The sequence below is a fragment of the Eurytemora carolleeae genome, unplaced genomic scaffold, assembly GCF_000591075.1.
Source record: "Eurytemora carolleeae unplaced genomic scaffold, Eaff_2.0 scaffold1034, whole genome shotgun sequence".
NCBI lineage: Eukaryota > Metazoa > Arthropoda > Copepoda > Calanoida > Temoridae > Eurytemora > Eurytemora carolleeae.
The window spans coordinates 41601-68045 of NW_019396922.1; the positions used below are offsets into that span (position 1 = coordinate 41601).

A 26445-nucleotide genomic window follows, 5' to 3' on the forward strand; every position below is an offset into this window, starting at 1 on the left:
CCTTCTAGATAAAAATATCAATTAATTATAGACAATCTCAATAATATCTTTAAACAATTCTATTGGAGAGTCGAGTTGAAATAAGAATCTGGAAATGAAATTGGAAAAGGGTTGGTCAATTTACCCATTTCTCTAACAATCCCCGACCTCCGCCCCTTTTTTAAATGTGCATTGTGAACAAACAATAACATAATTTACAGAGATATTCTTAAATTTAATCTTTAAACTACTATAATTCTTTAATTAAAGTAAGGTTTTTGAATTCATAAGAAAACTAAATACAAAAATTCTTTTCTAAATGTTAAATAGAAAGGAAATAGCGTTTATTTATTTTAGGATAAAAACCTTAAAGGGACTGTAAGCGTAATTTCAAGTGACCCCACGCAAACAGCAAATGCCCAATATACATCGTTACCCTTAAAACCTTTGCTGATGTATAATGTTAAGGATATTTTTGTTTTAAAAGTGTTCAATTCTGATAATCATTTACATTTTCCTGCAGTAGAAATGCGCAAGTTACTTTTGTTGAGACACCACAATTAAAAATAATCAGATTTAAAAATTATTGATAAAAATTAATGAGACAAAATTTAGTTTCCAATGCAAAAAAGTATATTTTTAATTTGTCCCTGATCTCATTTTTTCATAAATTACTATTCCTGAAAAGTAAACAAATTTCACGGCATTGGAAGTGTTAGGGCACAAAAAGAGGGAGGGGAGGGAGGGGGAGGGGGGACTTATTAAAATTACACTTATATCGAATGTTCTCTAGCATTGTAAATAGATTAAACAAATTCAGATTCCGTCTTATATTCCTGTAACTTTTTTTCTCCAGGTAAAAATGAGAACAGCAGAGTGAACAAGCAGCTCCATGTCCTTCCTTTATACCTCCCTAGTGAATATTGTACACAGAACGGAGGATTGCAGACAGTGGAGGTAAATAATCTCTATTACAACTTTGTTTTTAACCAAGCTTTCAGTAGGTTAATGCATTAGGTTAACCTTAACATGATTTACTACATTTAACAATGACTTTTTAATGACATACACAAGTTATAAACAGAGCATAATTTCTTCTTAAATTTACAGCTTATAGAGACCTTTCATTTAAAGAGGGACATACCCTATTTACAATAGTACCCTTTAAACCTTTAGAACAAGGATGACGAACTTTTCATCTTTAATCTGCAGAAACGTTTTAATTATTTAACACTTTGTTTGCAAGTTGTTTTATATTTATGAAATATTGATATTTATACTTTCTAGAGTTGACAGAATATAAATATTCTTATTCAAATTATTAAAATTCTCTTGGACAAAGAATATTCTAGAGTTTCCTGAAACAACGTGACGTCATTCGCGTTGAGTTATAATACTGCGGACATTTGAATTATTTGGCTTTTCCATCAACATTTAAGAGAAATAAACAAAGACTTTACAGTCCTTGATTATCAGTCAAAGGTTTAAGGTTTACCCTGAATTGAGAATGTCGATCTAAAATCTACGCAATTTTAATTCTGATCATACATGTTGTTTGACTCAAAGTATTTTTTCTGATGAAATCTCCATTGAGGAAGAAATTCACAATTCACATTCCTGGAGTCGCCTCAAATAAAGAAACTGAACTTGAATATCTATTTCATGCTAGATCATATTATCAGACAAAGCTTTTATGGATGTAAATCTTTGCATGGAGGGTCACTCGAAGTTACGCAAACTGTCTCTTTAAGAATTCACATATTTTCCCCATAATCACTTATTTTCCTTAAAATTGAAACTTCTCAGGGGTCTAAACCCAATATATGTATTTTCCTTAGAGTCGCAAATTATGAATTATTGTATTTAGAATTACAGGAGGAGGAAATAAAATGAAATAAAATTTGGACAAAAAATCAACCCTGTTGGTTTTTGTTTTAACATTTTTTTAAAGAACAAATTAAAAATTGATCCAGAACTTGTTTGTCAACATTTGAAAAAAGATTCCCACACCTATAGCAAGGAGTGCCTATTTTCTAGATTATTTTTTTTCACATTTGGCGTCTTGATCTCTTTTCGTTTATTGATAAGTTTATTGTGTTAGGCAGACTGGCAAGGATAGTATTTTCCCTTCCTCACGGAAGTATGCTGTTAGAACTTGCAAAGCACGAGGTTCATGCTACCACCGCCTTGTCAAATCCAAACAGACTTCTCCCAACCAGAGTTGGATTAGTTTTTATCAATGCAGCAACCTTATCCTCCCTCAACATGCTAAGGAAGTTTCTCACATTAAACAACTCGAGAGCTCAAGACACGGAATTACGAAGGCTGGAAGAGAGGCGTTTTTGTCCCGATTCCAAGCCAACTGAAATCGTTGCAGGCCCTCGGGTTCAAATTCCCTGATGGGTTTAAGCTGAAGAAGTCGAAAAAAGAAGAAACCAATGTTTCCAAAAGCTTTAATCCTCTGAAGAGTTCCCTGATTTCACTCCAGGAAGAGAAATGCAAGGTAATTTACCCTTATTAGAAATAATCTTCTACAGGGTGTCCCAATAAACCTAGAAATTTAGAGACGACTCAAAGTAGTCTTTGATTTTTGATATTCAAATTTCAAAGAAATTTTAAAAAAGAGGCTGTATGTCTGACAAGCTTTTCATAAAGTCGTCTACCTTCCTTGTATCTTAAAAATTGACGAAAATATAAGAGAATTTTGATTTATTAAATAAATTTAATTTGTACAAATTTTGAAAAAAAATGGTAGACCACATTTTGAAAATCTTAAGACCAGGCGTTTTGCAAAATTAGATATTAAGCTGGAATAGTGCAATAGTTGTGCTTAAGTGAAAATGCCGCATGGATCGAAGATGATCTAAAAGTCGTTACTGAAATCCCATGTTTATTTGAATTCATGATGCACAGCTCAAATGTTCATTTTTGTTTAATATGCTAATAGTTCTGATTAAAAAGAAATATCTTTTTATCTGACATGATATTAATTCGTTTTTGAACCTTAGAATGGCTAACTAGGAGAATGTTAAGTAGATTCTTTTGTTGAATAGGATTTTACGCTAAACATTTTATTCTTATTTTGAATCAAATAATATCAAAGGTAATTATTAAAAAGTATTTAAAGAGACTGTAAACATTATTTCAAGTAGCTCTTTAATAATTAGAAATCCATGATTTTGTTTTTATAATCTGATCATATTCATTTGTGGTTTCGCCACAAAAGTGACTTTTGCATTTCCATGCTTCAGAAACAATGGAGAAATAGTCAGAATCAAACACTTTTTAAATTAGAAAAACAACATATGAGAATTACTGTTTCAAGGGTTTTAAATTAGAAAAACAACATATGAGAATTACTGTTTCAAGGGTATTTGTTGTGAATTAGGTATTTTACTTTCTTTAAAGAAAAAGTTATCGAAATTATATCTACTGTCCATTATATCACATGTATATTATGTTTGGCCTAATTTTTGAAGTGTAAGATTTGTTGCTTTAAAGATTCTCTACAGAAATATGAGAAGACATACATACAACAATATTCAAACCATAAAATGAATGCTTAAAAATTCTAAATAATTCTAAAATTTATTCAGGTTGGTTGCGATCTCTAAGTTGGACTGCTGCTTCTTTCAGTGATGCTCATTGCTCAGTGCTGCTTCATCTAGGACTGCTGCTACCAACAGTGCTGCTTCAGCTAGGACTGCTGCTACCTACATTGCTACTCAATCTAGGACTGCTGCTACCTACAGTGCTACTCAATCTAGGACTGCTGCTTTCTCCAAGTAAGCAATATTTTATCCTCAATTTCAACAATTACCAGTTTTGTTGTGTGAAAATTTATAAACAAACTAGCTTGGGAACCCAGCGCTGCCGAGGTTACTAAAATTTACTTCCGCCGGACCCTATTACCGAACATGAACGATTTTTCCTATTTTTAACTAAAATTTGCTATTAAAATCTAAACCCAAGTTAAGAACATTTCCGTGGGTTTCTTGAGTTCCCAATAAAGATTTGAGCAAATCGGTCCTTGGTTCCTGAGTTATGATTCGGACAAACAGACAGACAAACAGATTACAACTTTATATATATAGACAATGAAAATCAAACATTTTACAGTTGCAATATACATCCATGTTTTAGAGATGGTGACATCACTGTATCTGAGTTTGTGTTCTGAAGTGGAGAGGCTGTGTTCTGAAGAGGAGAGGCTGTGTTCTGAAGAGGAGAGGCTGTGTTCTGAAGAGGAGAGGCTGTGTTCTGAAGAGGAGAGGCTGTGTTCTGAAGAGGAGAGGCTGTGTTCTGAAGAGGAGAGGCTGTGTTCTGAAGAGGAGAGGCTGTGTTCTGAAGAGGAGAGGCTGTGTTCTGAAGAGGAGAGGCTGTGTTCNGGGAGAGGCTGGTCTTCTGAAGAGGAGAGGCTGGTCTTCTGAAGTGGAGAGGCTGTCTTCTGAAGTGGAGAGGCTGTCTTCTGAAGTGAAGGTATCAGTCCTGGAGATTATCATTTTCCTCAAATAGTAATGTTGTTAATTGCTTACAAGTAACTTTCAATAAAAGAGAAGTTATTCTTTTTTTTAAAGAATATTTCAAAGTCCCAAAACCTTGTTCTTAGTAAATTTCTAAAGTAGAAAAAGTTGAAAATATAAAGAACATTTTAATAAAGCAACTAATGCAAAGAATTTAATTTGCAAAAAAAGTGTCTTTTTAATAAAACCCTCAGACACTGGATATATAATAGCCCGGTAGTTGGTACTATTTGTTTTGAGAAGCATTAGACTGTGGAGGTTATGCAGTTTTATATGTCCAGAGCCTGACATTTAAAAGGGTATCGTTGAGCTAAACTCCAGGAGTCTCCTGTTTTGTTTTTGAAGAAACTAAATTTAATAATATTTCATAACAAAATTTTGATATCTGCAAAACTGCCTAACCACATTTCGTGAAATCCAGGTATTAAGTTTTGGGCTCAGATGTTCAGTTATGTTGGAAATTTTTTGATCAGATTTGGAATATTCACTTTTCCAAATAGATTATCAAGTAAAATAGGTGGGAACAGTGAAATGGACCAATTATACTAATACACGACGTCACGAGGAAAATGAAATTTTCTCACATTAGTTGACATGTTTTCTAAGATTAAATAAAAAAGGGTTAAAACCGAAATGAAAGGAAAAACAATTTATTTTAAAATTATCACTATTATCAATAATTTTGTCGGACACAAAAACAGAGTTGACACTTGTGATTTGAATACAGCTGTACTGAGTACAAATTCTACGTTGCCATAAATTTTGTACTTGACAATCTATTTTTCACTTTTTTAACTTTCCGTCTTAATGGTAGAGTAATGAGTGCAGAAAACCTGTCTTAAGGTAATACCATTGATATACAAGAATATAGATCGCTAATGCAGACTGTAAAGCTGAAAATTGAACAACCCGAACAACCCCTTGTACATCATGAACTCGTCCTTTAAAAAGGTCATTGAATACGTTTTTCTTCTCGGGGTCAATCTGTAGAGTATTTTTAACTAATTTTTAATAAGTTTAATAAAAACTAGGCTTCGTTAAACGATCATTTTTTGTTTAGTTTTTCATTCGTTTTCAAAAACGATCGTTTCGTTTTCGGAAAAAATAAAAATACTCGTTTCGAAAGAGCATTTTTATAAAAACGATTTGTGACCGTTTTTTATACGATTGTTTTTTTAAAAAAAGATCGCTTTTGAGAAAACGATTGTTTTTGAAAAAAATTGATGTCCTGTATGAAGTTAAACAGTTGTATGGGGTGCCAAAACTTCTTGATATTTTCTTAAAAACTACTCAATGATAAGTACAGATGTGCTTCAGGTTGGTTTCCTCTCTTTGTTAACGATCGTTAACGAAGGGTCTTCGTTAACGATCGTATAACGAAGGGTCGTCGTTAACGATAGTTATAACGAAGGGTAATCGTTAACGATCGTTAACGATACGACGAGTTTTGAAAAACGATCGTTAATAACAATGATCATTTTTAAAAACGATCGTTTCGTTTTTGATTTTATGTTGTCTTTTTCATAACGAAACGATCGTTTAAAAAAATAATGAAAACCTTAACGATCCCATACATACAACTTGGATCGTAAAAAGGTCAATTTAATATAAAAAAAATCATTTAGATATTAAAACCTATAGTCATCGATTTTTTTTCGACGCATTCTTATACAACTAATATTTCATAATATTTTTTATTAGTATTTATAAAGAATGCACTTGAAACGACGATTTTTTCCGCTAGGTGTCTCTGTCACGCGGAATAATTAAGAGCATTGAGTGTAGAGACATCCTGGCGGACAAAATCATTGGCATTTAAGTGTAGAGTGTGTGTAGAGCGATTCTCCATTTAAAGAGGGGCATGCTTGATTCAAATCTTCACCCTTGAAACCTTCATCTGATCAACAATGTGGAAATCACTTTTGTGAAGAAACCACAAATAGAAATATACAGTTTTAAAAAACAAAATTCATACTTGATCAGACAAAGCAATTTAAGGCAGTGTTGGGAATCGGACATGACACTCATTAATGAAAGATCACTTTTGTGTTTAAAACCTTACTAAATTTAAAAAAGAAACGTTATAAAATGTATCTACCCCTATTCACAGGTGGCTTCTGGGGGGAGAAATTTTGTCTGTAAATATAATTCACTTATTCCCCCCTCCTGGAAAATATAATACGGCCCCCTGCCCCCATTTGTTAAATTCGATCCATTATCATATTCTCAATAATATATGATGAAGCTAAGTAATGTAACAAACAGACAGCCAGACAAAAATCAACATAAATATATAATCTGCTTACACTCCCATACATATATATGCTCACGTTTATAATGGGAAAATAATGATCCATGAAACACACTTTCAGCAATAGATATATAGTGATAGGTAGACAGATATATAGTGATATGTAGATAGATGTATAGGTATATAGATATATAGTGAAAGGTAGCTAGATAGATATATAGTAATAGGTAGATAGATAGATATATAGTGATAGGTAGCAATATAGATATTTAGTGATAGGTATCTAGATAGTTATATAGTGATAGGTAGCTAGATAGGTGTAAAAGGATAGGTAGATTGATAGATATATAGTGATAGGTAGCTAGCTAGATATATAGTGATGGGTAGCTAGTTAGATATAAATTTATAGGTAGCTAGATAAATATGTAGTGATAGATAGCTGGAAAGATATATATTGATAGATAGATAGATAGTGAGAGGTAACTAGATATATAGTGATGGGAAGCTAGTAAGATATAAAGTGATAGGTAGATAGATAGATATAAAGTGATAGGTATCTAGATTGATATATTGTGAAAGGTAGTTAGATAGATACAAGTGATAGCTAGGTAGGTGTATAGTGATAGGTAGCTAGATTGACAGTTAGATAGTTACACAGTGATAAGTAGCTAGATAGATTTAAGTGATGGCTATTTGGCCGAATAACTAGCCAGAGCGATAAGAAGCTAGATAGATAGAGCAAAGGGGTGATTAGAGATAAAATAAATGCATGAAAACACGAAAAGATGAAAAGTTGATGATAAAATATCCATATATATTGATTGATATAATCCATGTGATCGATAAAAATGATAAATAGTACAGGAAGTTAACAAATCAGGGTAGTCTGAAATGTCTAATTGAGATTTAATCTGTTTAAAAGCAATTTAATGCATTAAACATACCGGATAAAACATAAATTTCAATACGTGATTAGGGCTTAAAAAATAAAAAAATAAGAAAACAAATCTACACCGATTGAATTTCATTGAATTAATTATTTATTCGTTTAATTTATATAATTTTTGCTCCAAGGACTGATGGCGCAGATATGTAAAAATCAATTTCCCAATTTTCCTAAAATATTTTAATTTAATTTTAATTCGTGAAATTGTTCAGTTGACCGGCATAGGCCGACAGCGCTAAATACTCAGGTCAATCAGGAGTAAATCAAACTTAAAGGGACTGTAAGCGTAATTTCATGCGACACTTCATGCTAAAAAAGGGTGATGCCTGATTTACAAGACTACTTTTTGAAACCTTAATCTGGTACAAAATGTGGAAGATAACGTCGTTTTTCTGACTGTACTTCTAATAATTGGTCCATTGGTTTTTGTAAGTAGAGAAACTACATAGTTTCAAAAACAAACAAAAACATGGATATCTCTAATTTATACAATTAATCAGACAAAGCTAAACCTTTGCAAATCGGACATTGCCATCTTAGCATGCAGTGTCCCTTAAAATTACGCTTTCAGTCCCTTTAAATTGAAATTAAACGTCAACAGTCCCTTTAAAGGGGCTGTTCACGTAATTTCAAGTTACCCTCCATGTAAAAAGAGTGGCATGCACAATTTACAATGCTACCCTTTATACTCCTATGGTGTTCGATTAGGGTTTAAAATCAGAATTCCGTTGGGCGGAATTGTGCGGAATTGCGTGGAATTTACTACCATTTTACATGGCAGTTGGAACTGATGTACGTAGTGAGAAGAACAGTTTACAATTTGTGGTAGTATCTAAATTCTATCTTTGAAATCAAAAAAAGTTCTACCGTTTTTACAAAGAAAAAACCCGATATATCGAATTTTTGGAAAATCAAAAGTTACCACTATTTTACATGGAAGTTGGAGTTGATGTACGTAGTGAGAAGAACAGTTAAAATTTGTGGAAGTATCTAGATTCTATCTTTAAAATAAAAAGTTACTACCGTTTTTACAAAGAAAAAAATCGATATCTTGAATTTTTTGAAAATCGAAAGTTACTACCATTTACCATGGCTGTTGCAACTGATGCACGTAGTGAGAAGAACAGTTTAAAATTCCGGGTAGCATCTAAATTCTATTAATGAAATCAAAAAAAGTTACTACCGTTTTTACAAAGAAAAAAATCCCCTTTACCGAATTTTTGTAATATCAAAAGTTACTACCATTTAACATGGCAGTTGGAATTGATGTAAGTAGTGAGAAAATAGTTTTAAATTCATAGTAGTATCTAAATTCTTAGAAAATTTTTTACAAAAAAAAACGATATATCGAATTTAATACCGTTTTTACAAAAAAAACGATATATCGAATTTAATACCGTTTTTACAAAAAAACGATATATCGAATTTTTGGAAAATCAAAAGTTACCACTTTTTTACAAGGCAGTAGGAACTGATGCACGTACTCGTAGTGAGAAAACAGTTTAAAATTCGATTCGTGGTAGTATCTAAATTGTGAGTTTAGCGAATCTTTCTTGAGAATAGAGTAGATAGTTTTTATTTAAACAGTAACAATTATTTCTGCCTAACTATCTTATGATACTTTTTGGTTTCACAACTTTTCCGCAACATTTAAAAAAAATTGCGCTCATTTTTTTTTATCGGAAAAAAGGCATTTTACTCCTACTGCATAATACTAGGGTTAAATCGAATTTAAAAAATTTCTATTTCTGAGAGCAGTTTTCATGAATCTGCTCCCCCACACTATCCACACTCCCCACACACCCCAAACTTCACACACCCCCCATCGCTCTGCAAACACATTTAAAAGTAATAACATTTTGCCGAAAGACTAATTGGGTGAGGACAGGAAGCGACACAGGTAAGCGCAGAGCCGCGAAACCATATTTGTGAGTCATTGCGGGATGGAAGCTTTTTTTCTTCAAAATGACAACGATTAAATGCAATAAATAAATGTGATAGATTTAAACTGTTACAACAAAAAAAGTTTCAATTTTTGGGAAAATTTTTTTATTGTATTAATCAACGTTTCGTAACAACATGAATACAGACTATGTACATTAATATTTGAAATTATGCCTGCACTGCATAAACTGGTTTTGAGGCTCGGCCTAGGTTTGACGAGATGATATTCTATCAGTTTGATATTGCCACAAACTAAAATTCACACCTTGAATTATCAAAGGTTTGCGACACCGGGTTGCAAATATATAGGGATAAAGTGCAAATTGTGAGTGATATAGTGCATTTTGAAGTAAAGTAAATAGAAATTTAAAATAACTCGTAATTTCTGTAAAGCGACACAAAATGTCTGTGAGGATTGTGTATAGTCTAACGGAAAAAATGAAAAAGTCATCTGAAAAAAAACTTAAAAATAATACATCAAAACTTGAATAGAAAAGTCATCTTCACTGTATTATTATAATCGCTGACCATCTTATTTACATAAAAAACTGTAAAAATAACAAAAAATCCAGTGAACATTAGTAGTAATAGAGTGGCAGGAAAATTACGAGTTCAACTGCTGACGTCATAGGTCAAGTGACTGATTTGGACCAATAGGATGCCTGGGATTTATTTTGGACCAATAGGAATCGATTATTTTTGTTTAAGAATGCGACAAGCAAGGTTACTGCTTCTATTCCTATTTGTTTCTTCTACTGCATGCTTTGTTTTAAATTCTCTAAAACAGGTGAAACAACTATTTCATTATTATTCAAATAAGATTTCATTATGTATTTCAGATATTTAAGAAATCTTTTACTTTAGTTGATTTAGAGTCGATCAAAATTTAGTTAAAGAAACAATAAATTTTTTGAAAAAGTTTAGAACTGCTTATTTTTACCTTGGGAAATAGAACGATATTACTTTGGAAAGATTAAACAGAAGGTTGAAAACCAATAATTCAATTAATAATTCGACAAAGTATATTTTTGGTTTCAATAATTTAACAAAATAATTCTTTCTTAGAACCTATTGTTGTTGAAAATGATACTTAACAAAAACTACTTTTGTCAGTTTCAGTCACATGGTGTTGTTTTCGAGCTAGTTCTTAGGATCCATTTTATTTTTATGTGAATCCGAATCCCTTTTAGGCACGAAATTTTCAAAATAACGACATGGATACCAGATCCATCACAACGGATCCAGCTCGTGAAAATGTGTTGTTCGTTTCCTTTACCTAACACGAAGGAATTGAGTTTTTGCCACAAACATTCAATTATACCTATATCTTTGCAATCCATTGTCAGTTACAGCCTCAAGATGCAAAGATATAGGGATCAGAAAATTTGAGTTTGTGGCAAAGAATCAATTTTTTTCAACCATATTCTTCTTTTGCTATTCTTTTGGCAGAAACTTAAAAAATATGTGGCTTGAGATAAAAATATTTACTCATTTCGATTAAAATTTTGTCAATTGGATACGGATATCAGGTGTGGTAACAGTTCGCCCAATAACGTTTCACCCAATCACGTTTCACCCAAAACGTTTCACCCAATATCGTTTCACCCAAAATAATGTTTCACCCAAAATATCGCTTCACCCAATTCACATTTCACCCAAAATACATTTCACCCAACTCACGCTTCACCCAAACTACACAACTTAAGAGTTTCACCTCCCAAAAAAAAAATCTTGCAAAATTTATTTTGGCTTTTTAAAAATTATATCTTTTATTTTATTAAAATTATATAGATAAGGTTACAGTCATTCTAATTACTGCCCAATTTATGCATCCTCTTTAAAATGTGGTTTTGCAGATTTCGAACAAAAAAGTTGCAGATTTACAACAATTTGCATTAATATATTTGTATATATGAGTCGACCCACTCAGATTAGATTTTTTAACCAATCTAAAAACATTCCCACAATTCTCTTGTTTTTCCCAATCAAAATTTGAGGCAAATCGGTCCAGGGGTTATCGAGTTGTGATCGGAAATCATAACTCATCGACAATGGATGTTTAAGAAAATTAAAAAAAATTGGGTGAAACTCTTTAAAAAGTGTAGTTTGGGTGAAACATAATTTGGGTGAAACGTAGTATTGGGTGAAACGTGAATTGGGGGAAACGTTATTTTACCTAAAATTGGGTGAAACGTGATTGGGTGAAACGTTTTTGGGCTAACTGTTACCACACCGGATATCCGTAGGTATTTTTGCAAATCCGGGGGTATTTTTGCTATAAACACTGCTGTTCTGAAACTTTCCCTCCTGCTTCAGGTTCGAAGAAAGGAGATGCTGGAGAAGAAACGCCGACAAAAACCCGACATCGATAATCATAAGAAACCATATTTAACCGAACAGGTCTAAACTAAAATTTTTTCAGGGTTTACAGATTTAGATACACGTTTTAAAAAAGAACATAAAGGAATTGAATCTTTGTAACAAAATTACTTTTCTAATTCTAATTTCCAACTATGATTTATATTAACTAATAATTTTAATGTGTAAAGTTAGCTTTTTATGTCTAACATTGTACATTAAAATTTACATCTTACTTACAGAGCGCACCAGGAGCAGCAGAGCTGTGTAGAAGAGCCAGAAGCTGTTCCAGTCTTCAGGATCTGTGCCACAGTATTGTGAGTAAAAATGCTGAATTAGAATTCTCTTGTTTCTGCAACCTTAAACTAAGGATAGACACATTCAGACGTTTTTGAATTGTTCAATAATATTCAGCAAGAATCGTTCAGTCCAACTTTTCAGTTATTCAATTGTTCTTAAAGCCAAGAACTGATTTGACGTTGAGTTAACAGTATTATCCGTTCATTTAACAGTATTATCCGTTCAGTTAATAGTATTATCCGTTGAGTTAACAGTATTATCCGTTCAGGTAACGGAATTATCCGTTCAGTTAATAGTATTATCCGTTGAGTTAACAGTATTATCCGTTCAGGTAACGGAATTATCCGTTCAGTTAATATTATCCGTTCAGTTAATAGTATTATCCGTTGAGTTAACAGTATTATCCGTTCAGGTAACGGAATTATCCGTTCAGTTAATAGTATTATCCGTTCAGTTAACAGTATTATCCGATCTGGTAACGGTATTATCCGTTCACATAACAGTATTATCCATTCAGTTTTGTTTGTTTGTTTGAATGTCCAAGCATCATGGATCCCGGGACTGAAATGCCTTAAATTTTTGTTTTGGAACTCTATAGAACCACGGGAAACTGTAGAATAGGAAGACGACATAAAACCAAATGTATTACAAAGCAAATAGTATTACTAGTAAGTGAATAATTACTTATTTTATTAAATGATGTGCACCTCATGTTCATTGGACTATTAAAGCCATCACTTGAGTCTAAAAATCGTCTTCCTGTTCTTTGAGTTTTCTGGTTTTCACTGTAGGTTGAGCAGGTTAACGTTTGTACGGAAAACTCCAGGTAAAGCTGGGTTCCAAATCTAGAGATAAATAATATAAATAAAAGGATTACTCATATACTCAGGACCAAATCTTAAAAATTAAATCCAGAAATGTTTTATTTTAATTAAAGTAGGATAGGATGTTGAACATGTGCTGCATGAGTATCCGGTAAAGCGGAGAAGTGTAGGGCCTGCCACCTGGCGGCCTGTTACACAAACTTCAAACTTTAAACAATTTCATAATTTCTTTCAAACTAATTAGAGAAGTTCAAACCCTTGGCTTCATTTCTTACCCCAGCATAAAAGGTCTTAAGTGTAGGGATGGAGAATGTTTTTGTTCGAAAGATTATTAAAATTAACAAACAAACAAACAGTATGAAAAAGAAAATTGCCAAAAAGAGGGCGGCAGCTCTGGACAATGTACGGAGAATCAAAAGCAGGAATATGTGTCAAAATGCATTAGAATTCGAAGATCTAGAAGAGAGGAACAGAAAACACAGGCATCATCAGCTAAAAAGAAGATACAACAGCCAGAGAATGAATTTGCTGCTATTTTTAAAATTTTGTTAAAATTAAAATTCAGAAAAAATGTAAAAAAACAACAAAAAACAGACACATCAAAATTAACTATAAGTACATTTCTACCTTATTTATTGTGCCTACACTAAAACTTAATATTCTTTTGTAATTGTGAGCCTTTATAAAACGTTAAGTAAACTCCATCACTGAAAATTCATGGAGAATTATAAAAATTATCAAGAGAAAAAATTGTTTAATTTTTTTATCTAAAAAGAAACAGTTATCTAAAACGTTTTAACTTCCTGTTAAATACAGATTTTGAAAAATACTGACGTGCCCATCTCTACTGGGGTGGCATGAAGGGAAAGACTAGCTGTTAAAATTTTAAAGCTCAAGATTTAAGTAACAAAAATCAAAATATTCACATGTGACATATTTCTTATTTCAATGAAAATAAATCCTTAGATTATACAATGATAAACCGAAAGAAAAAGTTGTGATAAGAATAATTGTGACTTATAAACGGAAACATTCTAAAGGTACTAACGCAAGGAAAATTATTTCAGAGGTGTACGCATCTTTTGTACTGCAGTGTACTGTCTTTGGGCGGAAAAGTAAACACAAGACGGATGTCAAAGCCTGAAATATCCATTTTCACAAAAATAATCTATGAAATATTCTGGTCATAGGAAGCTATAATGTGAATTTTCAAAATTATCAGAATTAAATGCTTATCTCTTCCTCGGATACTAAACGAACACTGATGCATCTATTCTTGTTTACAAATTCCGCCCAGAGAGAACTTACGCAGAGTATACGGGACCGCAATTAACTTTCCTTGCATTAGTACCTTGCTAAAGCTTAAGTACAACATGCATATAGGATCATATTTTTGATTTTCATACTTTTCAACTTTTTAGGACCAATTTGAATCCAATCAAACCAGTTCTTCTTCTGTGTGTAAACAATGGAAAAACAAATGTAAGAAAGGTAAGTTAATCTAGTTAGTTAACGGTTTCCCCCTATTTTTAAAAAACATCAATTTGTTCTGTTTGATTTCTGAAATTTATTTCCCCCAATAATAAACGAATTTTAAAGTTTGAGGTCAAAAGTTAGCATAAAGTTTGAAATCTTGACAACCCAATTGTAACAGCGCATGTAATTCAAAATTTATGAGGCATTCTTAAAAAAATTGTAATTCCTATATGAAGACTTCAAGATAAGTTACCCCTCCCCCCCCCCTGGAAAATATCATGTAATTAACATGGGAATTTATTGGCTTCCCGGTCGCATCCCATTGTTATGGTAGAAATTTATTTTCTATTGCAAATGATTGTTTTGTAAATCTTTCTTATCTTAGTAAAATGTTTGTTAAGAAACAAATGAAATATTTTGATGACCCATTGGACCATGCATGGAAAGTTCCGGTTTTACAAGAACTTTTAAATACAAGAACGAATAATTTATATGTTGAAGGATTCGATGATTACGCAATAACTGAAATGATAAACATGTTATGTAATGAATTATGAGTAATAATCAATGTCGTCAATTTGTGCATAATTTTGCATATTTTTCTCTTTTCTTTTGGAAAGTTGTACTTAAAAAATTTATTTAAACAAATTTAAACTACATCACTTTTATATGTATTTATATCTTTGTGTGTGAATAAATCTTTATGATAATAAAAAAAATTTAAAACAGGATCTATTAAAAGCTCAACATACAGTGATATCCAAAAAACAAAAAAATAGGAATACGACATTACAGCAGTTATTATTTTATTTATACTTAATTTTGTTACAAAGCAAATAGTTCACTAATCACTAATTTAGTGAAATAGGTCCGTTTACACTGTACAATTACTGTGTCTCATGCTTATTGGACGTTTTTAAATTTTAATTTGAGTATAAAAGTTCTGTTTCAGAGTTTTCTGGTTATCACTGTATTTTAGATGAAAAGCTAAACGAACATTCGAATTTCTTGGAGAATAATGAAATTCATAATTTAATATTTAGGGATTTCGACCCGGCCCAACTGCAAGCTTTTCAATAAAAAATGTGCTGGAGAATTGACAGAGGAATTTGGATAAAATTTTAATAAAATCATCTTTACCCTATTTACCCTAGGGGGAGGGGGGTCAATTTGCCCCCCACCCCTATAGTTTTTTTGTAATAACTCAAAAGTATTTGCTGGGCTTTTATACCTACTGCCTGAGTCCTCAGGCATACCGCCTAAAGCCCTTATTTATCTTTACCAGACTAAATCTATATTTAGACATACTTTAAATCATTGGATTTCAACATTTTATAGCTCTTTGGAAAGCCTATAACAAAAGAAACCAGATTGCACAATTGTTGCAAAGAAATTTTGCAAAGATTTGTGCACATTTTCAGTTTTTCTTGAATTCATAATTAGGTTTTAAAAATTTTGAAAATGTTTTTGCAAATTTGAATTCGCTAGGTCAGGGTTTTTTTTGCACAATTTTTGCTTCATATAACTAGATTTCGCAATAAATATTTTAATGTTTGCAAATTTGCCATTTTTTGGCAGATTATTAAAGTAGAGCCCAAGGGCTTTCCAATATTATAAAACCAGACGTCAGGGTAAATAGGGTTAATATTCTGTAAACTTTGTTAAAATAATCTAAAAATATAAGAATAATTTTACATGCATATTTGTCTTGATTATGTTTTTTTTTTCTCGTCGGAACGACTGAACCAAACCATGATATCCCCAAGGAATGGTTCACAATCATCCAGACTGCTATGAAAGTTGCATTTTATAGATTAGGTCAACTTTGAAGTGTCGCAACGCCTTGGTTTGTAGCCATTGTTCATTTTCAAACTATAAAGCAAATGCTTTTAACTTTAGGTAAAATTCTCATAGATTTTTGCATGAGAGCTTGCAACCTTTGGACCACTGTTGCAACCCGGGTTGTAACTTTTGGACCACTGTGGGGTTGTTTACGGTTAAGTACTCCAGAATGGTTCTCTCTTTTTCAAAATCTGATAGATATATATTATTTGTTGAAAAAGAAACAGAAAAAGTTTATTTTAATTAAATTAAAAGAGATTAAAGCAACAAAATGTAGTTTATCTAGTAATGGCTATTTGAACTATTCTTTAGTATATTCGAATTTGAAGTAGAGATGTAATTCAACTTTTCTAATGTTGTAATAACCAGAAAACTCTTCAGACGATTCATCCTTATTTTCTATATTGTCTCAATGTTTACAGCTACACACATGCAAATAATTTACAAGAAATGTATCTATTGCAAAAGTGATGCATACGACTAATTTACAATTTCAAATACAATGCCCATCAAGGAGTATGAAATGAAGGGAGATATAATTGACGCGGCCCACCCTACCATATGATTATACAGACAGTACTTCAATTGAATACGAAATATTTGTTGCAATTACCGCGTATACAATAACCTATTCTGAATATTTCTAATACAAATGGAGTACCGTCTGCAAAGCCTGTACAATTATATGGTAGGGCGGGCCGCGTCAATTGTATCTCCCTTCTTTTTTATACTCCTTGATGCCTACACGGGCCTTCTTTTTTCCTCCTTGAATATTCTACCTTTTCCAGATCTAACAGCGCGGCCTGGAAAAGTATGCACTCTGTGTCCGAATTTAATGAATTAAATGAAGTGGAACTAATCATATTTGAGATTGAGTCACGGCTTAAATTTAAGTTTCGGCTCAAAGTAGAGTTTACAATACATACACTACAGTCTCTTTTATAAACGAATTTAATGAACATAATAAAAACCGTGAATGTAACAATAGTGATTATCTTTTACTCTTATATTTGCTGTTAATTAAAGTAAATTCTCTATTGAAGGGATAACCAGAAATATTAAGACGACTTTAAGAATCAAATTATATCTTTAAAAACTGCAATAAGCATGATGAGACATCGCAATTATAAAGTGTAAACGTGCAAAGATTCAAAAGACATTCTAATCATTCTATAATTAGCAACGCAGCTAGGGTTTCCAGCGAAAAGGAAAAATCCTTTCGCGACCATTTTGCTTCATTTCGCATTTCGTTCGCTCGCAAAAAAATAATGCGAAAATTTCGCGAAAAAAAGGAAATAATGCAAAAAAGAAAAATATCCCAAAAAATACAATATTTTAGAAACAAAAGAAAAATTTTAGCGAAAAAGGTTCGAAAATTCATCAAACAAGACTAAATTTTGAGAATACAAGAATCAGTTTCAAAGAGGAGTTTATCCGCGAGCCCAATCAATGGATTAACACAAAATATAAATATAGATTTAAGAACTACTAGGAGACATCAGAAATTTTGCGAAATTTTCGCATTTCGCGAAAATATTTTCGCATTTCGCATTATCGCAAAAGAAATTTTCGCAAAATTTCGCTTTCTGTTCACTTCATTTATTAAAAGATGCGAAAGTTCACGGAAAAGTTTGCGAAATGCGACAGAAAGCTTTGCGAAACGTTTCTTTAGCTGGAAACCCTAAACGCAACGCAAATCTCCAAAAATTCATTGGGCCCCAAAAACTTATTTTTGAATTTAAAGACGGCTTTTCATTCAAATCACATATTTAAAATACTCTTACACAAAACAAACCCTTTTCTCAAATTAAACTTATTTTCCAACTAGTCCACTGTCTTGAAATATCATCAATATTCCCATGTCTAATAAATCTCCCTGTACGTCCAATAATCCCCCGATACATTAGCTGAATCTTATAAAATCTAGTGTTGGTGAAATTTCAATAAATTGTCCAGCCAAGATTAAATTTTTGACCTCAATGGCTTACGACAAGAGAGAGACCAGCATAAATTGTTCTGAGCTGAAAACTTTAGAATGGGGAATATCGAGATCAATGCTTGATCTCATTTTTTTATTAATTTCAAAACTAATTTAATTTTTTGGTTTGTATCATGAAAAGTGTATAAAAGTCAAGCAGTAGAGTGGCGTATGTGAAATTCCGATCAGCCCATCAGAAGTTGGGAAATTTTAGATTTCACGCGTTATTCAATTAGAGAACACTCAATGGTCGGAATCTGGTAGGGTAGGGATATCTAAAAAGATCGGATAAAGCAAAAAATAAAAGTGTCTACATTGGATATTCAGATTAACATTAAGAATATCCAATTCCAAAGTTCCCAGCTCTGGAGAAAGAATGCTATTTTTGATGGTCGGAATCCAGACTGAGAGTTTTTAAGGGACTGTGAACCAAATTTGAAGTGAGCTACCCCTTCAAAAAACTCTGTCTGATCAAGTATGAATTGAAAATCTGTGTTTTTGTTTTTTAAGAACTGTTTATTTTCATTTTTTAGTTTTTAGCGGTTTCAGGGGGGGGGTGGCAGTTCATTACCCCCCTGAGTGAAATTAGGAGGGGATGTACCCCCCCTGGATTTTTACAAATCATCTCTCATTTAAAGTATAGTTTTTATTCATTCTTCTATATGAATAATAAAGTTTACTTGAAAGTGAGGTTTGCTATATGTACTTTTAAAAACATTAAGATTTAGAAATAATGTTTTTGCATAATTCTTTGGTTACAATTTAAAAAAATATTGTAACACCTTTCACCCCCTTTACATATAAAACTATACAAGAATCAGTCAAAACCCCATAAACTTCATGAAGTTGTTCCTTGTTTGTATCCCGTACATTGAAAAAATGTTTTAAGCTGGGAACTTTTGAATAGTGGATATCGGGATTAATGTGTGATCTCCTCTTTTTCTTAATCTCGAGATTAAATAATGCTTGTTCTCCAGATTAATTAACCAATCGGGATTAAGGATATCCCATTCTTAAGTTCCTAGCTCTGATTAGTGAAATTGCTAGGGCTGGGCAAGTTTTAGACTTTTTTCAATCAGTTCGTTAATGGTTAGTTAAAACCGTTAAAAAAACTTTTCTGGTTATAGCCTTTCGTTATTTAGCTATTTTCGTTATTTTTAAAAGTTACCCTTCACATATTAATTTTAGTAACGGGCGGTGTTAACAAAAGATATTTTAGAAATCTTTGGCGGTGCCAGCCGTTAACGATTATTTAAAAATTAACGATTTTTGCCATTCATCAACAAACTCTTCCATTATTTTTAAAAACTTGCCATTTGTTAAAGGATTTTTGCCCAGTCCTATGTGATATTTTGATGCAAAGTAGTAATTAACAGGGTATCCCACGAAACATGACAGATGGTAAATAGCGTTGAATGTCTTCTTCCAGATACTGTATTTGATATCAAAGTCTATTTGCAATTTATTTTGTTTTAAAATTTGTTTTACTCAAATATATTTTACTTTGAAATCAATTTTAATATAACATGACTGTCATATAATATTTTTATTGTTAGGTTGAGTATCAAACAAATTATAAAATTATGGAAGAAGACATTTTAAACTATTCACCTATCTGTCATGTTTCGTGGGACACCCTGTAGCTAGATTGAGAGATTGACAATGAATCAGCTCCTATCCAAACATTGTAAAAATATTGCATAGAAAAATTTTTGTTTGAAAACTTTGATTTACATGTGTTCATCTTCTTATCTTAGAATATTTGCCAAGGAATTAAACTGTCTTTTGATATTGTTGTCTTATAGATGAAAAAAGCTACTAGTTTATTTGTATTAGGTTTTCATAAGTAAAGTTTCCTTTACTAAATTTTTATTTCTTTTATCTATCTCGGCCACTTCCAGGAGGGATGTTGTATATAAGTGAGACGGATCACAAAAAGTCAGTTTGCTCTCAAATATATAACAAGCATCATGTTGAAAATAGTTGCAGCTTTGTTCTTCTTAATTGGTCAGTTTAGATTCATTTTCATGTAATTAGCCTAAAAGTTTAACAAGAGCTAAAAAAGAAAGTCAGTTCATGCATTGTTGAAAACATTAAACTATTTCATTACAGAAAGTGTTTGCAAAAAAAAGGGGGATAGATTGATACCTGATTATTTAATAAAGATGAATTGATTTTTATCATTAAAAGTCCAATATGAATAAATACACAGGAAATTGTATTTTTTATCTAAAGTTCGCATTTTCGTTGGTTTGTAATGAAATATAACTCTTATTATAACAAAACAGTTTAAAACTGTATGACCTTTGTCCAGATCTTGATTAAATATAGAGATGTTAAATAATTCCAAATTTTTTTCTTAATCAAAAAGACTATTTGTTAGGTCTAGCATTTTTTTTTACTTATTTACATTAGACACTCTGGATAGCTCTTTGACAATTCTTTTGTTTAAACTTTGCAATCAGATTGCTATTTTATTGGAAAAAATTTGAGCTAAACTATAATACTGTTATGGCATTGGTAGACATATCACTGTTAATGCTCTATAGCACGGTGGACTAAGCCAGTGGGGTCGGTCAAATAGGCCTAGGATTAGGCTTGGTACTGTAAAAAGTCTGAACGCGCAATAAGAGTTGTCATAGTTAAACCTCCGACGGGACTATTCCAAGAAAATTGACCCCTGTCGTATGTTAGTCTAGTTAGGGCAACGTACTGTACCATAGGATCAGGTCAGTACACGCTGTTATCTGGCAGGCCGGTACAAACTGGGCAGGTCCTGTTCGAACTCAAATTTACTACAGCCCAGAGGAGTGATAGTTCGTAACCATAAAGCAAACTTTATTTTAAAATGTATTAATTTAGGAACTCTGAATGGTCAGCTGCAGAGGGATACCTGGATTGATATTTGTGCTGATGGATTCAGCAAACCTTATGATTGTTGTCATAAAAGCCTTCGGGATCCTTCAGACCCTACTGGCAATACTATCCTAGTAGATGAAGGCATGGAGGGCCATGAATATCTAATTACTGTCACTTCACCTCAAAGTTATGCTCTGCAACGTCAGAAATGCCTTCTGTTAGACTCCATTGGTGATACTACCCACGGTTATCAACTGGTCACCTTTGAAACTAAGAAAGAGAATTATTGTGTTGCAAAATATCTAGCTGCAGAATATCCTAAAACCAATTTCTTCCTCGGGCTTAAGGCAGAGACAGATGAGATCAATGCCTTCTACTGGGATGATGAGATGTTTAAACAAGCTGGATATGACGCAGCTAAAGAGGACCCGGATATTCCAGCTTTCACTAACTGGTCCCCAACATCACCTGCTGGACTAGAATGTGTAAAGATGGAAGCAGGACCTGCAAGTGTTCTTAACGGGCTCTGGCAAACCACTGCTTGCGACACTCCACAGTTCTCAATTTGTGAACGGTATTTACTGTCAACAATTACAACTACATCTACTTCTACTTCTACTTCTACTGTAAAATGTTAAAGATACAATACAAAATGAAATATATCTGTTTTAAAAGATTATCCTACAAAATAATATATGTCTGTTTTAAATCATTTCTTAACTTAAAAATTGTAATTGATGATATGCCTTCAGTTAGTTCGTTTTTCAAATATTACACAAAAATAAACATGTTGCAACAATTTAATTATTGTAATGGCTTTATTTTCCTAATTTTCCAGTAATCAGTATATTTACGATTAAGTAAAACTCCAGGCGTAATATATTCAGTTTCCCTTGCTAGATGTGCTAGTTAGCAGGGGCGGATACAGGATTTAAGTGGGGGAGGACAGGGATTTAGGAACAATAAAAAGATTGTTCAGGAATTAGGAACAACAATATAGGATTAGGACAGGGATTTAAGTTGGGTCGGACACAGTATTAGGAACAGGAACAATAAAAGGAACATTAGCAATTTAAAGGGAGTTTTCGCGAAAAATGAAAGGGGGTATAGGCTTAATGCGATAAAAAAGCGCTTTTGATCGCATACTAATCTTACTTCTATCTGTAGCGTCTAGAAGGAGAAAATTGTTAAAGACGTCTCATACCGAAGAGCGTAGCGCCCATACAAATTCAGAAAATTGCAACATATGACTTAGACTGTAAAAAAATCAAATTAATTTCAAATAAATCATTCAGATATTACAACCTATAGTCATCGATTAGCTTTCGCCACATTTGTATATAGTTTATATTTTATAATATTTTTTAATTAATTTGTTTTGAATTTGATTATTTCTCTTGTCGCTTGCGCAACTATCTAAGAATGCCGCGCACCACTCACATTTTTCGAAATCCGTTAAAACGTTTTCTAAAAAAAATAAAATATTATAAAATATAAACTGTATACAAATGAGGCGAAAGAAAATTGATGACTATAGGTTGTAATATCTGAATGATTTATTTGAAATTAAATTGATTTCCTACACATTTCTAATTCTAAATTTATCGTTAACAATAACATTATTCAAATTGGGAAACATTTTTTGCCTAAAAATCTTAGGGGGGGGGGCGAATGTCCCCCTGCCCCCCTGTGTCCGCCCCTGCTGGTTAGAGCACAATATTATTTTTGTGAGACTTGGCATATGTTGCACGTAATGCATCAGAATACAATTATATTTAAATGATATAGTGTGTTCAATTAAAACGTATCACTATAAAAATCACATAAATTTAATTCATGCACCTAGCTGTGACGGTTATAAACAATTTTTTTTACAGAAATACCATCTGGCTAATATTTTTGACAAAAGTTGAATTTTGATTAGGGTTTAGTTCTCATCTGAGAAATAAATGAATTTAGTAAGTAAAAAATTGTTCCTGCCAATTTGGATTTAAAAAATATTTAATAATGTATGAAGATGCATATATCTTCTGAATATGTTTAGCTTTAATCCTTGATCCTCTGCTGGACTCATTTCCATAAATTTTTTTAATGTTTAAAACAGCATTTTTATTGATAAGACACACAATATCATGGAGTGAGCGTTTTTTTTATTGCATTTTTCTTTCTTGGTTTGCCCAAGTTAATCTCAAGAAGGAAGAGAACATTTGCAATTGTTTAGTTGAGTTGATGCAATCAGTAAGGAAATAAGGAGAACAAAGGTGATGAAAGGGTGGTGGAGAGGGAAGAACTTGAGTGGAAGTGTGGTGAGGTGTGTGAACAGGTTGTGAAGGAAAGCTTAAACCAATGAGGTTAATGTACAGTTTGTAATAAGAACAAACCAGAGATGAGATTTTAAAAGCTTAAACCCGACTAAAACCCAAACTCGGGCTTAGATAGAACCCAAGTCAGGATTGGTTCTAATTCGACCAATGAGAGACTGTTTTGCAAGTTTTCTCTGTAGCAGATATAATTAATAAAATTTGACACCACAAATAATTTTAAATGTACAAATATAAAAGATTTTAAGAAATTCACAATCATCAGCTGCTGAAGACTAATTCATATTCATATTTTTATTCAACTACAAAGCACGAGATAATACAAATAAAAAAATCACAATTTACTATGTAGTTTCGACCCGCCTAACCAGAGTAGGATGTTTTAATTGATTGGCCCACTATAAACAAATGAGAATTGCAGATAAAAACAATGTAAATTGTACATTTTAAACATAAGAATGATGATAAATCAGGAAAAAGGTAAGGAGGAGGTGAGGGAGTATAAGGGAAAGGGAGGATACTCAGCGTAAGGGTTGGAACAGAGGGTAACATAAGTTATTAGAATCATGTTTATGAACTACAGGGTGACTCGAGCCTTAAAAAGAGAAAAACCCAAGATGGTTGGTTCTTACTAAACTCAAGGCCATCCAAAACCTGGGCTTTGACTTGAGCTTTACTTGGGTCTAAGCAGATGCAAAGACCGAGTTTTAGTCGGGTTTAGGCTTTTAAAATCTCATCTCAGGTGTCTTAATACTTGGTTTTTTGACAACCCGTTGGGAGAAAAGTCTGAATTTATGGCCTTATAGCAAATGATCTCTTATCTCTTTTCTTAGTGTTTGCCTGAGGTACGTCAATTCTTAGTTCTTGTCTTTATCTAGCTGCAAATATCTACTGGGCAATATTTGCAAAAGTTTGCATAAGATTTATTTAAGTTGAAGGGATTCTTATTTATCAGTTTGTTCTAGATATTCAAAGAAGAACATGATTAAAATAACATTTTCTTTTTTGTTCATTATCGGTAGGTTTAAACCATTATTTTAATTTTACTTGTTGAAATGAAATATATAACAGATTATACACTGTTTAAAACGATTCTAGGTGTTTTTAATCTCTGACAGGCCATGATTCTATTCAGAGTGGTTCTAGATGATCAATAAGATAATGCAAGTTGATATTCCATTGCGCACACACCCAGAAAATGAACCTAGTTAGTGCAGTGCTTTGATTAGGGTTGGGGAACATTCTGCTATTTTTGAAAATTTAAAAACAAAAAGAGAGAGAGCTATTTAATTTCACTTCAAAAACAGACATAAATAAATAAGGATTAACAAATAAAAATTAACAGAAAGCTTTGGATGAGGATTATTTGGCCCCAAGGTGTCCCTCTCTCTCAAATTTCCCAGTGTTTCACGTCTAGCCTTTACACCCATTTGTTTTTTGTAAACACTCCCTTTAAAGCAAGGTTTATGTTGATTTAAATTAATAAATGATTATTGATTATTTGTTATTCAGGAACCATAAATGGTCAACAAAGGGAATCTTGGATTGATATTTGTGCTGAAGGTTTCAACAAACCTTATGATTGCTGCCATAAAAGTCCTCGGGACTCAGCAACCTTTGCTATCTCAGTAGATGAAGGTATGGAGGACCATGAGTACTTAATAACTACTGCATCATCTGACAGTTACGCATTTCAACGTCAAAAATGCCTTCTGCTGGACTCTTTGGATGACCCGAACTTTGGTTATCAACTGGTAACTTTTGAAACTCAGAAAGAGAACAATTGTGTTGCTAAATATTTGGCTTCAGAGTACCCAGCCTCCTCATTTTTCCTTGGACTGAGGGCAGAGACGGATGCGATCAATGCCTTCTACTGGGATGATGAGATGAAATATCAAGTTGGATATGATGCAGCTAAAGAGGACCCGGATATTCCTGCTTTCTCTAACTGGGCTCCAACATCACCTGCTGGATTAGAATGCGTTAAGATGGAAGCAGGACCTGCAAGTAAAACTAATGGACTCTGGCAAACTGTTACGTGTGAAACTAAACTATACTCTATTTGTGAAAGGTATCCACTTCCCTCTTCCAAGACTGGGCTTGAAGAAAATCAGAACTAAGACGATGATATTTTAAAAAATCACTGCTTTAAATTCGCAGTATTGGTTGGTTTTACACTAGATGCAGATCTTGTCTTCCTCCTTTCAATTGTTGTCAAAATACTACAGTCGTTTTCGTCGCATTTATCAGTAAACTTGCAATTTGAAAAACGCTTGGTAGGAATCAAAGCATTATAAATAAGAAGTCGTCTTCATTGTATTGTTATAAACACTGACCACTTTATCAAATCCAATTTTCCTTGAAAACTTTGGTCTGAATGTCAACCAGAGCTGGGAACTTTAGAATGGGAAATCCTTAATCGTAATCGGTTAGTTAATCTGGAGATTAATAACAAGAGCAAAACAAGAATTATTTAATCTGGATATTAAGAAAAAGAGGAGATCAAGCATTAATCCTGATATCCACAATTAAAAGTTCTCAGCTCTGGCGACATAAACCATGGATTAGACTATTTTTGGGCTAACATTATTCATAGTTTGAAATATCAAAGTTCTACAACATACGGTTAAAAAAAAATGTTGTGATTAGAAAACTGAGAATTCAGGTTCTATGTTGAATTTCCAATGGCCCCGTACTTACACCCTTAAGCCTTTGACTGATCAAAAATAAATAAGATATTTTACTTTTTCTCTTGGAAAATTGAATCTTTTCAATTGTGGGTATTAAATGATACAAAATTGTTAATTGGACAAACAGATTTGAAAATAAAAAAAGTGCATTTAA

The 26445-nt window shown here is 32.5% G+C and overlaps 4 protein-coding genes across 4 annotated transcripts; all 4 read left to right on the forward strand.

Moving 5' to 3' along the window:
- Window positions 1-809: 809 nt before the first annotated feature.
- On the forward strand, window positions 810-4549 carry LOC111710152 (putative golgin subfamily A member 6-like protein 3). Its single transcript, XM_023484201.1, has 4 exons — window positions 810-936; window positions 2081-2482; window positions 3576-3764; window positions 4123-4549. The coding sequence occupies exons 2-4, from the start codon at window positions 2476-2478 to the stop codon at window positions 4407-4409; spliced, it is 483 nt and encodes a 160-aa protein (XP_023339969.1). The 5' UTR covers window positions 810-936; window positions 2081-2475; the 3' UTR covers window positions 4410-4549.
- Window positions 4550-10172: 5623 nt separating this feature from the next.
- On the forward strand, window positions 10173-15899 carry LOC111710154 (uncharacterized). Its single transcript, XM_023484203.1, has 5 exons — window positions 10173-10430; window positions 11960-12043; window positions 12244-12318; window positions 14547-14616; window positions 15645-15899. The coding sequence occupies exons 1-5, from the start codon at window positions 10302-10304 to the stop codon at window positions 15716-15718; spliced, it is 432 nt and encodes a 143-aa protein (XP_023339971.1). The 5' UTR covers window positions 10173-10301; the 3' UTR covers window positions 15719-15899.
- Window positions 15900-20340: 4441 nt separating this feature from the next.
- On the forward strand, window positions 20341-21959 carry LOC111710150 (uncharacterized). The gene is made up of 2 exons (XM_023484200.1): window positions 20341-20428; window positions 21284-21959. Exons 1-2 carry the CDS (start codon window positions 20392-20394, stop codon window positions 21916-21918), a joined length of 672 nt encoding a protein of 223 aa, XP_023339968.1. The 5' UTR covers window positions 20341-20391; the 3' UTR covers window positions 21919-21959.
- A 2575-nt stretch (window positions 21960-24534) lies between these two features.
- Window positions 24535-26445, forward strand: LOC111710155 (uncharacterized). The gene is made up of 2 exons (XM_023484204.1): window positions 24535-24619; window positions 25114-26445. Exons 1-2 carry the CDS (start codon window positions 24583-24585, stop codon window positions 25719-25721), a joined length of 645 nt encoding a protein of 214 aa, XP_023339972.1. The 5' UTR covers window positions 24535-24582; the 3' UTR covers window positions 25722-26445.

Excerpts from the sequence above, each read along its gene's own strand:
- LOC111710154 (XM_023484203.1), top strand. The coding sequence starts at position 10,302 with ATGCCTGGGATTTATTTTGGACCAATAGGAATCGATTATTTTTGTTTA. Across the intron at positions 10,431-11,959 it reads TTTTAAATTCTCTAAAACAG|GTTCGAAGAAAGGAGATGCT; the intron begins GTGAAACAACTA and ends CTCCTGCTTCAG. Across the intron at positions 12,319-14,546 it reads AGGATCTGTGCCACAGTATT|GACCAATTTGAATCCAATCA; the intron begins GTGAGTAAAAAT and ends TCAACTTTTTAG.
- LOC111710150 (XM_023484200.1), top strand. The coding sequence starts at position 20,392 with ATGTTGAAAATAGTTGCAGCTTTGTTCTTCTTAATTG. Across the intron at positions 20,429-21,283 it reads AGCTTTGTTCTTCTTAATTG|GAACTCTGAATGGTCAGCTG; the intron begins GTCAGTTTAGAT and ends GTATTAATTTAG.
- LOC111710155 (XM_023484204.1), top strand. The coding sequence starts at position 24,583 with ATGATTAAAATAACATTTTCTTTTTTGTTCATTATCG. Across the intron at positions 24,620-25,113 it reads TTCTTTTTTGTTCATTATCG|GAACCATAAATGGTCAACAA; the intron begins GTAGGTTTAAAC and ends TTTGTTATTCAG.